The sequence below is a fragment of the Sciurus vulgaris genome, assembly GCF_902686455.1.
Source record: "Sciurus vulgaris genome assembly, chromosome: 11".
Classification (NCBI taxonomy): Eukaryota; Metazoa; Chordata; class Mammalia; order Rodentia; family Sciuridae; genus Sciurus; species Sciurus vulgaris.
Window position 1 is genome coordinate 99,311,655 of NC_136472.1, and position 13,353 is coordinate 99,325,007.

At 33.4% G+C, this 13,353-nt stretch overlaps 1 protein-coding gene across 4 annotated transcripts in view; it reads left to right on the forward strand.

Annotated features, from left to right (window-relative positions):
• DYNC2H1 (dynein cytoplasmic 2 heavy chain 1) overlaps nucleotides 1-13,353 on the forward strand; it is a 344,715-nt gene that overhangs the window by 275,748 nt on the left and 55,614 nt on the right. For all 4 annotated transcript variants that reach the window (XM_079101898.1, XM_079101901.1, XM_079101899.1 and 1 more), the window contains one exon: nucleotides 4,309-4,518. In XM_079101898.1, coding sequence (XP_078958024.1) covers nucleotides 4,309-4,518 — 210 coding nt within the window. The remainder of the gene's footprint in view (nucleotides 1-4,308; nucleotides 4,519-13,353) is intronic.

A 13,353-nucleotide genomic window follows, 5' to 3' on the forward strand; every position in this document is an offset into this window, starting at 1 on the left:
ACTGTTCTTCATGTAATGAACACTTAATCTTGCCATATTTTTCCTCTCCTTGTTATTGGCTGCAAAGAATTTCATTATTTCAATGGTTACAGGAAAATTTGGTTTGGATGTTTGGTTTTAATTATTAGGTCAGCAAAAAATATGAAATGTTCTTTTTATAATGGTTAATAAAGCCCCAACTGTTCCATTTTGCTCTTTTAAAGATCACATTTCAACCCAACTCAATCTTAGTTTTTTTTTTTGATACTCTGTGTTTTTTACTTTGCTACACAGTGCTACAGAGTTGCTAAACATCCTTATTCCTAATTTTATCTTAGTGCATCTGCCTCTCCTCCCCCCTCCCCCATTTCTGGGGCTTAAATCCAAGACCTTGCACAATGCTAGGCAAGTGTTCTAATAGTGAACCTCGTCTCCAGCACTTATTTTGAGACAGAGTCTAAGTTGCCCGGGCTGCCCTTAAAATTTGTACTTTTGGAAACCCTACTATATGTTTTTTTTTTCCCCTTCTTATTGCTATGCTTGCAACATTCTCTTTGTAACCTCTAGATGGCCACTGTCCAGTAGAACCATAACGTGTAACACAAATGAGAGCTTATGTGAAATTTTTATTGAGGCATTATAATTATACCTATTTGGGTTTCTTTTGACTTTACACCTACAAGAAATTTGATTTCAATCCCCATTCCCACCTTTTCCTCTCCTCTTTCCTCCCCATTTTCTCCTTCCTTTACTGATCTTCCTTTCACTCCTTTATTTACTTTTGATTGATACTTTCTACATATATATATATAAAGGTGAAATTCCTTTTGGTACACTTTTATATGTATGTTTCATGATTTTGTTAGATTCCTTCCATATTTCTTTCCCTTTTCGCTCTTGGTCTCCTTCTTTTCCACTGATATTCCCTATATCTTTATGATATTTGACCCATTCCTCTACATCCTCCTTTCCCTTATTTTGACCCAGCTTCTACATATTAAAGAAAACATTCAACCCTTGATTTTTCTGAGTCTGGCTTTTTTTTTCCTTACCATGATTTTTCTCCATTTCCATCAGTTTACCAGCAAATGCCATTAATTCATTCTTCTTTATGACTGAGTAAATCTCCATTATGTATATACACCACATTTTTTTGATTCATTAATCTGTTGATGGCCATATGGGTTGATTCCATACTGAGCTGCTATAAATATTGAAGTAGTTGCACTGCTCTAGTATACTGATTTTAGATTTTCTCTCATTTTTTAGGCTCTGTCTTCATTCTCTTAATCATTTTCTTTGCTGTACAGAAGGTTTTCAATTTAGTGGTATCCCATTTATTGATTCTTGGCTTAATTTCCTGAGCTTTAGAGGTCTTGTGGAGGAAATTTGTACCTGCACCTGTATGTTGGAGTGTTGACCCTATGTTTTCTTTTACCAGTTTTAAAGTTTCTGGTCTTAATTCCCGAGTCTTTAATTCATTTAATTTGACTTTTATATGGGTGATAAGGGTATAATTTCATTCTTCTACATATAGATATCTGGTTTTCCCAGCACTATTAGTTAAAAATGCTCTCTTTTCTCCAACATATATTTTTGGCACCTTTGTCAAGTATTAGATGGCTATAACTTGGTGAGTTTGTGTCTTATTCTGTTCCTTTGATTTTCATGTCTATTTTAATGCAAATACCATGCTGTTTTTTGCTACTGTAGCTCTGTAGTATAATTTGAGATCAGGCATTATGATTCCTCCTGCATCACTTGTTAAGAATTGCTTTGTCTATTTAAAAAAAAAAAAGGCCACGTTTAACAAAATAAAAAGAATAGATTAAAAAATGGGAGTATGAAGAAACAAGAAATTAGGAGAGAAAAAAAATCCAAGAAATAAAGGGCTTAAATAAAGGGTTCCTGATCTTTCTCCCATTGGTAGGAGTGGGGGAGGACACTATTATAGGCAGTGGGAGTGCACTGGGAACCACTTTCTCTGGTATTGCAAGCACAGCAGGTGGCTACTTTTTCCTGTAGAGCAAGCAGGAGCTTTCCCCAGTGGTGGGGAGCACCCAACCCAGCTTTCCCAAGAAGCATTAATGGTAATTGGAGCCCAGAGGCCTCCCCTCCCAGGGAGTTATTTTTGGATTTGCTTTCACTTTTTTGTTTCCCCTACCAACTCTAATAAAGTCAGCCTTCCTCTCTAATCCATAGGTTACCCCGTCAATTCCTTATTTTTAAATTTCTTTATCACATCATCTCCTTTGCCTGCACAGCTCAACCCCCACTCGTGCCCCCACAACACTGATGGCACTTCTGTAATGTATTATTTCTTATGTTCAACTTTCTGCTTGTCTATAGTTTTTCCTTTTTTTTTTTTTAATACAGTTCAGTATAAAGTTTTAGTGAGTTCCCCTAGTTACCCACCTTGCTGAGAATCCATCTTCTACTTTATAAATCTGGTGCTGAGGAGCTTCTAGAATGTGCATCCTTCCTCTAATCTGCCACTTCTCCCCCTATGTATGCAATTTAAAATTTTCTGGGACCCGCACTAAAAATGTAGAAACAGATGATATTGATTTTAATAATATATTTTATTTAACGTGATATACCCAAAATATTAACATTGCAGCATTCTTATAAAACTTATGAAATATTTTACATCCTTTTTTATATTTGAAATTTCATGTACATTTTACATTTCTTGGCCAGTTGAATTTTAATAATTTTTGTTACTCTTTTAACTCAAACTTTAAAAAAGTTTAGTACATTAAGCTTTCTATTTGCTTGGATGGTAGATAAATGGAATCTGACTTGAATGATATGTTTGGGTGTTCTTGATTTAAATGATGCATATTTGTCATTAATCAACCTAGTAGAATACGTTAAAATCCACAAACTCTACCTTTAAATAAGTTATTTGTTCATTTGCTTACTAATATTGAAGAATGTTTAAATACCAAATTTTATACATTTCCCGGAAGCCTGTTTTAATGTTAAGCATTACGGAAGGTATACTCAAATTTTGTTCCACTTGATTTAGGTTGGAGATGTGTTAAGTATTATTTATTTCTTGCTGTTATCCAAATAGTTAATTCTGTCCAATTTTTGATATGATATTTTTCTCCCTCTGAATTCAGTTGAGTTTATAGTAGTTATTTATGTATGTGTATATACATTTTGTGTGTTGAAATCAAAATTTCAGCAATATTTTCATAGAGCAATAGAAATAAAAATGGCACATTTAAACACATCGCCTAAATTTGATTTCAGGTCTCATTTTATGCTAATAAAATTTATTTAATGGCAGTAACAAAGTTAGATCATTACATTAATAAATTATTTATTATGCTAAATGGATAAAATAGTGACGGTGCTATTGCAGATCACGTGAATATGGCAACCAGCTGAACAAAGAGAAAGGATTTTTGACTAGGATTGTAAGACTATATTGACAAAACTAGAATGACAGCAGGTTAGAGAATAGGACTTCACAGTTATCTCTTTGACACTTTAAGAAAATTATCGAAAGTTTTTTTGTTTAATTTTAAATATCATATATCATTTAAACTATTTAAAAATAGCATTGAGTTTTTCTTAAAAATTTGTGAAAATCACTACAAGAATGGCATTCTCATTAGAATAAGTTATACTCCATTTGTGTATAACATGTGAAAATACACTGTCATATTTTTAAAATGTGAACTTTTTTTTGAGAAACCCTAGAATTTCTGTATAGCATATCACACATTTCCCTCTGTAAAAGTAGATTAAAAAAAAAAAGAAATGTGAAGATAAAGTACTGACTGGTCTTGACCACAAGATGTGGTCAAGTTTAGTGTAGTTTTCTACTGCATATACTGGTAGCTTTCAAATTAAAGCATCTGTTCACATTTTCATTTAAACCATGATTTTTTTCTATTCTTCTTTGGGTGGTGGAGTGGAATGTAATTGTCCTGCTTTCTACATTGGCTTATAAGGTACTGTTTCTTCCACTTTCTTTTTTTTTTTTTTCTTTTTTTGCAGTGCTGGGGTTGAACCCAGGGCCTTGTGCTTGCAAGGCAATCACTCTATCAACTGAGCTATCTCCCCAGCCCGTTTCTTCCATTTTCTTGCTTCTCATTGTGATTTATCTTTTACCATTCTCACCCCATATACCACTTTAAATGTTGATGAACTCCAAAATTCCTTTTTATAGTCTTAATAAATTTATCCATTCATAAAGCAACATTATTTCAAAACAGTTTCACAACAGAACAATAAAAGGTTTTAAAAACTTTTTTAGTGTTTTACTATATCAGTGGTTTGTGCTACTTTTCAGTAAATGATGCTTTCTTTTAGAATTCAAACCTGATTCATCTGAAAGTGTCTCCTCCTAATGATCGACAAGGATCTCCAATATTATCATTCATCATTCTAGAACAATTTAATGCCATTCGTTTAGTACAAAGTGTGCATCAGTCTCTTGCCGCCCTCAGCAAAGTCATCAGAGGAACTACCTTATTGAGTTCAGAAGTACAAAAATTGGCAAGTGCTTTATTAAACCAAAAGGTAAGCCAATATTATATGTTTTTATTTCATTATTTAAGTAGGTCTTTATTTGTTGAATTCTTGTGGTTAATAACAGAAAACTGAAGTGGTTGAAGTCATGTGGGAGTTAATTGGTTGAGATAGCTAAAGAATCTAGTGATAGCTAACATTAAGGAAGCTTGATGGAGCTTAAAATTTGTCATTAAGGATCTCAGTTTATGCTATCTATCTATCTATTCATTGCATATGTAGCAAAATCTATGTTGATTTTACTGTGGAGCAAGTTCTGTATATACATAATGATAACCTACCAACAGAGAGAATGAACATCTTTTTCCTGGTAACTCAAGCACAAATCTTGGGATATACTTTGATCCAAATCAATTTGTATGTTATGTCTTTTTCCATACTAATTCTTTGGGCAGGATGTGCAAAGTTTTCATTGAGAAGGGATTTGACTAACAAATACCTATTCCTAGAACTGGGGATGGATTCTTCTGTAACGTATATACTGAGATTAAGTATGGTATGGCTATCCAGTGAAAAATCATATATGTTCGGCAGCAGCAAAATCAACACTTCTACTAAATAGTTAGATCCTTTTAAATGATAGTAAACATCATGCAGCTCAGATCAATTGAAAAGAAAGAATGTGGAAGGTCATTTTAAGACTAATTTTTAGTTATTTGGAGAATATAAATTTTACAGCATTTGGTGTCTGGAAAAGATTTTACTAGTGCAATCTAAAGTTTTTCTTTGCTGCTGTGTACACTCAATATAAAGAAAGTTGTAGTAATCCACCTAAAAGTCCTGTTTGAATTTAAAAATGTAACCTATCTATAACTTCCTACATCTCACTAACATTAAGATTTTCAATGCTTTTCCATATGTGTGTGTGTGTGTGTGTGTGTGTGTGTGTCTTCCAACATCCTTGTAATTCTTTCCTTGATCTTGAAAAAGAATATTTTTCATTATTTACTGAACTAAGTTTTTTGTTGAATATAGATTAGTATCTTTGTTACCTATGATTATTAAAGTACTATAGTACTGTTTTACACTACAGATTATAACTAATTAGCTTTTCTTTTGAGGTAGAAATACTGTCTGTCATAAAAAATTCTTGGCCCAGTGAAGTTGTTCTAACAACTTTCTGAGAACTTTGTTAATTAACTTCTTAAATTATCACGAGTAGTACTAGTACTGTTATTGTTATCACCATATTATATGAAGAACTCAAGGAAGAAGGGTATTAAGTAACCAGTCACAACACAAAAAGTTAAAGTCAAGATTTGAATCTGGGAAGATCTTTTAGTCATAATAAATATCTATGGTTTAAATGTACTTATCAAAATAAAAGTTCTTTTTTAATTTGTAAAAATTAGTTTTACATGACAGTAGAATGCATTTTGACACATTGTACACAAGTGGAATACAACTTCTCCTTCCTTTGGCTGAACATTGTGCAGAGTAAAACTGGTAGTGTAATCATACATGTGTATAGGGTAATAATGTCCATCTCATTCCACTGTCCTTCCCATCCCCACACCCTCTCCCTTCCCCTCACTCCCCTCTGCACAATCCAAATGTTCTTCATTCTTCCCTACACGTCCCCATTATGGATTAGCATCCACTTATCAGAAAAAAACATTCAGACTTTGGATTTTTGGGTTTGGCTTATTTCATTTAGCAAGATACTCTCCAGCTCCATCCATTTACTTGCAAATACCATAATTTCATTCTTCTTTAAGGCTAATATTCCATTGTGTATATGTACCACATTTTTTTTATACATTCATCTCTTGAAGGGCATCTAGGTTGATTCTATAGTTTAGCTATTATGAATTAAACTGCTATAAACATTGTTGTGTCTGCATCACTGTGGTATGCTGATTTTAAGTCCTTTGGGTATAATCTGAGGAGTGGGATAATTGGGTCAAATGGTGGTTCCATTCTAAATTTTCTAGCAATCTCCATATTGCTTTCCATAGTGGTTGCACCAATTTGCATTCCCACCAGGAATGTATGAGTGTACCTTTTCCCCCACATCCTCACCAACACTTATTTTTGCTTCTATTCTTGATAATTGCCTTTCTAACTGGAGTGAGATGAAATCTTAGTTTTAATTTGCATTTCTCTAATTGAAAGAGGTGAACATTTTTTTCATATATTTGTTGATAGATTGCATATCTTCTATGAAGTGTCTGTTCAGTTCCTGAGCCCATTTATCGATTGGGTTATTTGTGCTTTTGGTATTATGTTTTTTGAATTCTTTATATATCTTGGAGATTAGTGCTCTGAGGTGCATGTGGTAAAGATTTTCTCCCATTCTGTAGGTTCTCTCTTCATATTATTGACTGTTTCCTTTGCTAAGAAGCAGCTTTTTAGTTTGAATCTATCCCATTTATTGATTCTTGATTTTACTTCTTGCACTTTAGGAGTCTGGTTAAGGAAGACAGTTCCTAAGCTGACATGGTAGAGATTTGGTCCTACTTTTTCTTCTGTTAGACTCAGGGTCTGTTCTAGTGCCTAAGCCTTTTTATTATTATTATTTAAAATTTTTTTACAGTCTGCATTTTTATTCATTATGCACAAAAGAGGTATATAATTTCATTTCTACGGTTTGAGTTGATTTTTGTGCAAGGTGAGAGACAGTGGTTTAATTTCATTTTGCTACATGTGAATTTCCAGTTTTCCCAACACCATTTGTTGAATAGACTGTCTTTTCTCCTATGTATATTTTTGGCACCTTTGTCTAGTATGAGATAACTGTTATTTATGTGGGTTTGTTTCTCTGTCTTCTATTCTGTACCATTGGTCTACATGTCTATTTTAGTGCCACTACCATGCCATTTTTTGTTGCTCTGTAGTATAGTTTAAGGTTTGGTATTGAAATGCCTCCTGCTTTACTCTTCTAAGGATTGCTCTGGCTATCCTGTGTCTCTTGTTTTTCCAAATGAATTTCATGATTGCTTTTTCTAGTTCTATGAAGAATGTCATTGGTATTTTAATAGGAATTGCATTAAACCTGTATAGCACTTTCGATAGTATGGCCATTTTGAGATTTTTAATTCTGCCTATTCAAGAACAGAGATCTTTATCTTCTAAGGTCTTCTTCAATTTCTTTCTTTAGTGTTGTGTAATTTCGATTGTAGAGGTCTTTCATCTCTTTTGTTAGGTTGAATCCCAAGTGTTTTTTGTTTGTATGTTTGTTTGTTTGCTTGTTTTTGGGGGGGGGGGTTAAGGCTACTGTGATGGGGGTAATTTTTCTAATTTCTCTTGTAGTGGATTCATCACTGTTGTATAGAAATGCATTTGATTTATGGGTGTTAATTTTATATCCTGTTACTTTGCTGAATTCCTTTATGAGTTCTAGAAGTTTTCTGGTAGAGTTTTTCGGATCTTCTAAATAGAGAATCATGTCATTGGCAAATAGTGATAGTTTGAGTTCTTCTTTTCCCATGTGTATCCCTTTAATTTCTTTTGTCCGATTGCTCCAGCTAGAGTTTTGAGGACTGTGTGGAATACAGTGGTGAAAGAGGGCATCCTGTTTGTTCTAGTTTTTAGGGGGAATGCTTTCAATTTTTCTCCAGTTAGAAAGATGTTGGCCTTGGTCTTAGCATAGATAGCTTTTACAACTTTTTTTAAAAAATATTCTTTTAGTTGTCAATGGGCTTTTATCTTATTTATTCATATGTGATACTGAGAATCGAACCCAAGATCTGACACGTGCTAGGCAAGCTCTATACTGCTGAACCACTACTCCAGCCCCAGCTTTTACAATGTTGAGGTATATTCCTACTATTTCTAGTTTTTCTAGTGTCTTGAACATGAAAAGGTGCTATATTTTGTCAGATGCTTTTTCTGAATCTATTGAGATGATACGATTCTTGTCTTTACATCTATTTTTTTTTATTGCTTATTTTCTTTTTTTAATTTTTTTTATTATTTACAGGCTGCATTTTGATTCATTGTTCACAAATGGAGTACATCAGTTTGTTTCTATGGTTGCACATGATGTAGATTCATACCACTCGTGTAATCATACATGTACAGTCTATTGATGTGGTGAATTATGTTTATTGACTTCCTTATGTTAAACAAACCTTGCATCCCTGGGATGAACTCCACTTGATCATGGTGCACTATCTTTTTAGTATGTTTTTGTATGCGATTTATCAGAATGTTTTTGAGAATTTTTGCATCTATGTTCAACAGGAATGTTGGTCTGAAGTTTTCTTTCCTCAATATGTCTTTGGTAGAATTAAAATGTTCTTGAGAATATATTTCTTCATAATCCTACTACTTTGTATGAGGGCAAAATGTATAGTATAGATTAATTGCTGCGAATTAAGGAGGAAAATGGTGATTTAAGAAAATAACATAAGTTGAAGGAAACAGTAAGTTCTGTAGGGCTAGAACAGAAGAAAGTATGGTAAAATTAAAGTTGGATCACATTTTGAGATCTTTAAAGCCAAAGAGAGGAAGTGGGGATTAAACACTGTAGAAATAAGAATATATTCATGTAGAAATGATACAGTATAGCAAAATGTCTAAGAATGTAGCCTCTAAACATGTCTACCACTTAGTAGGGATGTAACCTTAGGCAGATTCTATGTACTTCCCTAAACTGCTTTCCTTACTTGTAAAATGTGCATAATAATTGTATCTACTTCATGTGATTCTTTTGACTTTTAAATTATGGGCAAAGTACTTGGCACAAAACTAGTACCCTTTAAAAATTTTAGTTGTTTTTATTACTTTGGGAGAATTTCATTATAAACAGAACAACTTCGCCCTTCAGTTGATGAATGAATAAAGAAACTGTGGCATATATATACAATGGAATATTACTCGGCCATGAAGAATGATAAAATTATGGCATTTGCAGGCAAATGGATGAAATTGGAGGATATCATGCTAAGTGAGATAAGCCAATCTCAAAAAACTAAAGGACGAATGATCTCGCTGATAAGTGGATGAGGACATATAAGGGGGGGTAGGGAGGAGTTAGCGTTAGGGTTAGGGTTAGGTTTAGGGTTAGGAATAAGGAGGGTGGTAAGAATGGTGGAAGGAAGGACTGTACAGAGGGAAAAGAGGGGTGGGAGGGGTGGGGGGAAAGGGAAAAAAATAACAGAATGAATCAAACAAGATTGCCCTATGTAAATTTATTATTTTTAATTAAAATAAATTTTAAAAAAACAGAACAACTTATGAAGTATGTTATATTGTAACATTGTGCAAAATGAGTTTCTGTAAGAAGGGATACTTTGTACGTTGCTTTAATTAAGAAATAGTTTCAGCCCGGAATAGGGTATTTCAAGAGGGTTTTCTTGTGATATAAATAATTAAAAAATACAAAATATAATCCAAATTTGGTTTCTTTTTTTGCTTCTACTGTTAACATCTGGGTAATCTTTGGCATAAATACCTGAAAAAATTAACTTTAAATCATTTTCTGTGACTGTAATATGATGTGGTTTAGATTAGATCATTCAGAAAGACAAAGAACTAAAGGGGCTTACTGATATGAAAATCCTTTCTTAAGACCAAAATATTTTAGAAAGGGATCATAAATTTTTATTTATTTTCTCTTTTCCCTGAACCATTAAGGTCTTCTAAATATTTTCTAACATGGCATAGCAATAGGCATAGCAATAGAATCAGATAGTTTATTTTCTAATTAAAATGTGTTTATATAGGATGTGGATAATTTCAATATGTCATTTATTGTCTTCTATATTACACATGAATAAATATAGCCTTCAAATATAGCACTCTTTGTTATAATTTCATCATTTTCATGACAGTAAATTTGTTAAAAGCCTTTCAAATGATGAAAAGTGCATTTTGCAAAGTATATTTAAACTATGTCATGATAGTGTTTATGGAAATAGTTTAAGATCTTTAATAAAACTCAAATGAGTAGACTGACTTTCACAAAGATGAGTAAAATACTTTGTGTTTACTTTGTAATTAGTTTTAATGAAATTGAGAATTCAGTCCTATCCCATTTCAGAAAAAAATTTGTTACATTTGAATGTGACAAGTTCTATATTATGTGATATGGGGAGTCATCCATGTTTAGCAGAATCAGACTTGGCTGAGCCGTGGGATACAGAGGTCTGACTCCTAGGAACTGGCAGTCATGAGAGACTCTTTCAGACAGCTGGGGAGTAGGTGGGCCTGTACAGAGGTGGCTCAATCTGGAAGAAATGCAAATTCTCTAAGCAAAAGGCTTCCTTAATTCCACCCCATCCTGTTCCTCACAGAAGAGGCTCCTTCCAGTCAGGGCCACTTTACCTATGGGACTATAAATAAAGGTGAATGTGGGCTCCTCCATCTTGTTGGAGGCCATATCTGGTATGGCCTGATCTGTCACAACCCCTTTCATTTGAAAAGAGTATTGGCTCTTGTGTTTTTTGATTAGATAAGTTTATTAGGAATTTACTTATAGCCAGCACCATCCTCCAACAGAAATCCCTTCCTTCTGCTGGACTTGGCAGAACCCCCACAATGTGATATGATCTCATGTAATTTAGGAAACGAATCAGAAATTTTTTGTTTGACATATCTAATTTCACTTTAAATTGTATTTTTCTCAGATTCTTTTATAATTGTATTTCTTTTCATGCACATTTAAAACCTTTAAAAATATGAATATATTTACTTGTTTTCTTTAACCTAAAATACGTAACAATTTCAAAAGTACAATAATAAAATTATAACTATTATTAACTCTAGTGATTAAGGTTATTTTGTAGATATTTTTTTCTTTAATGTACCTGACATGATTGGTATACTAGTTTTTGTAGAGAGAATTATAATTCTTTTATTCCTTTGATAATGTCTGGTGATAAGCCTGATCTCTTTTTTTAAATAAAGACACAATACTTATTAATGAAGACATTATAAAATATTGTTGTTTTATGTGTTAGAACATGAGCTTTATGATAATGGCAACATGTGGGAAGCCATCCTTATTTAGCAGAATCAGACTAGGTTGAACCATGGGATGCAGATGCTTGGCTTCTAGGAACTGCCAGGAAGCATGTGATGCTGTGTGGGAGTGGTTCCCTGTCTCCTTCTGGAATATTCCCACTTAAGAGAATGACTCCCCCTAACTCCAACCTGTCCTGTCCATCACAGAAGAAGCTCTTCCCAGTGCTTGCCCCCTTTACCTATATATTATAAATAAAAGAGAGTTGAGCAAGTTGTTGTTGTAAGAGGCCAGAGCTGGTATGGCCAGACCTGTCATACCCCCTCTCATTTTAAAAAGAGTATTGGCTCTTGTGTGTTTATTGAGTAGATAAGTTTTTTGGGTAATAGATAGAAAAACTACCAACGTCATCCTCTGACAGTTAACCCTTATCTTATCCATGTGGGACGTAGCAGAGAGAACTCCACAGCAACTTACCATTTTGTAGATATTAATAGGTTTTATTGCAGTTCTTACAACATTAATTGAATTCTTTTTAAAGCTAACATGTGCAACTCCAGAGACTGAGGCAGGAGAATCACAAGTTCCAGGCCAGCCTCAGCAATGTGAGGCCCTATGCAACTTAATGAGACCTTGACTCAAAATTAAACATTTTTAAAAAGACTGAGGGTGTGGCTCAGTGGTAAAGTGTCTCTGGGTTCAATCCCTAATACCCCCTTCCCCAATAAAAGGGCAACTAAAAGCCAACTTGTGTATTGGTTATACATTTTAACTTTTCTTAACATACTTGTTGGTAATACTACATGACTTTTTGTCTTTGTAAACCAGGGAATCCTTCAACAGTAGAGAAAAAATGCAAGTGTATCCTAAGTTTTAAAAATAAATTTCCAAATTACTGGATTTTAACTTTTTGGATCATTAAGCCCTTTAAAAATTGAAAGGGATGTACTTTTAAAATATGCATATACATATAGACACAGAGCTTTGTTATATAATTTCAGGAGGAGTAATAACTAAAATCTTTTTTTTTGCAAGGGTCTGCTTTATAGCAGAGATTTTCAAAGTATGGTCAAGTGTGGGGGTGATCAGGAGACTTTTGAAGTGAACATATTGTCAGTTTGGGGTTTTAAGTTTACACAAGTCTAAATACTGCTTAGAGACTTGAATGTGTATTTAATTAGGAATTGATTGTCAACCTTTTAATGTAGCTTGGAAGCATGTAGCAAGATTTTTAAACATGAATGCACAAAATTGGTATCTAATTTGTGTTTCATTGAATAGCTGGCTAATTCAGTATCAAAGATAAAGCAAACTAATGGATTTGACCTCAAGTTCTTTCATTTTACCTGAGGCAATTTATTGATTTGTTGCATTAATGCCCAGAAATTATGGAGACTAGCCCAGTAATTGTTCAAATTCTGATTTATATTAATATTCACATATCCTTTGATGAGACGAACAATTACTGTGGAACCATTATGCCTTGCATTAATAATCACATTCACCTAAATTCTATTAAATTCATAATGTGTTGAATAGGTTTTCTTATGACTCATTTAACAGTGTGGTTAATTATGGAAATTATTATTAACTTTATGTTTATAGATCAAATTTTAATGTAAACCCTCAGCCCATTTAATGCTGTTCTTGAAGCACTTTCTTTGTTTTTGTTTTTATTTTTATTTATTTATTTATTTATTTTATTTTTTGGGGGTTTTTTTGGTACTAGGGGATTGAACCCTAGCCCTTTTATAAATTTAGAGACAGGTTCTTGCTGAGTCGCTAAGTGCCCATGTTGCTGAGGCTAGCTTTGCACTCACAATCCTTCTGAATTAAATTAAAGAATGGCAAATGAGGGCTGGGGTTGTGGCTCAGTGGTGAAGCACTTGCCTAGCATATGTGAGGAGCTTGGTTTGATT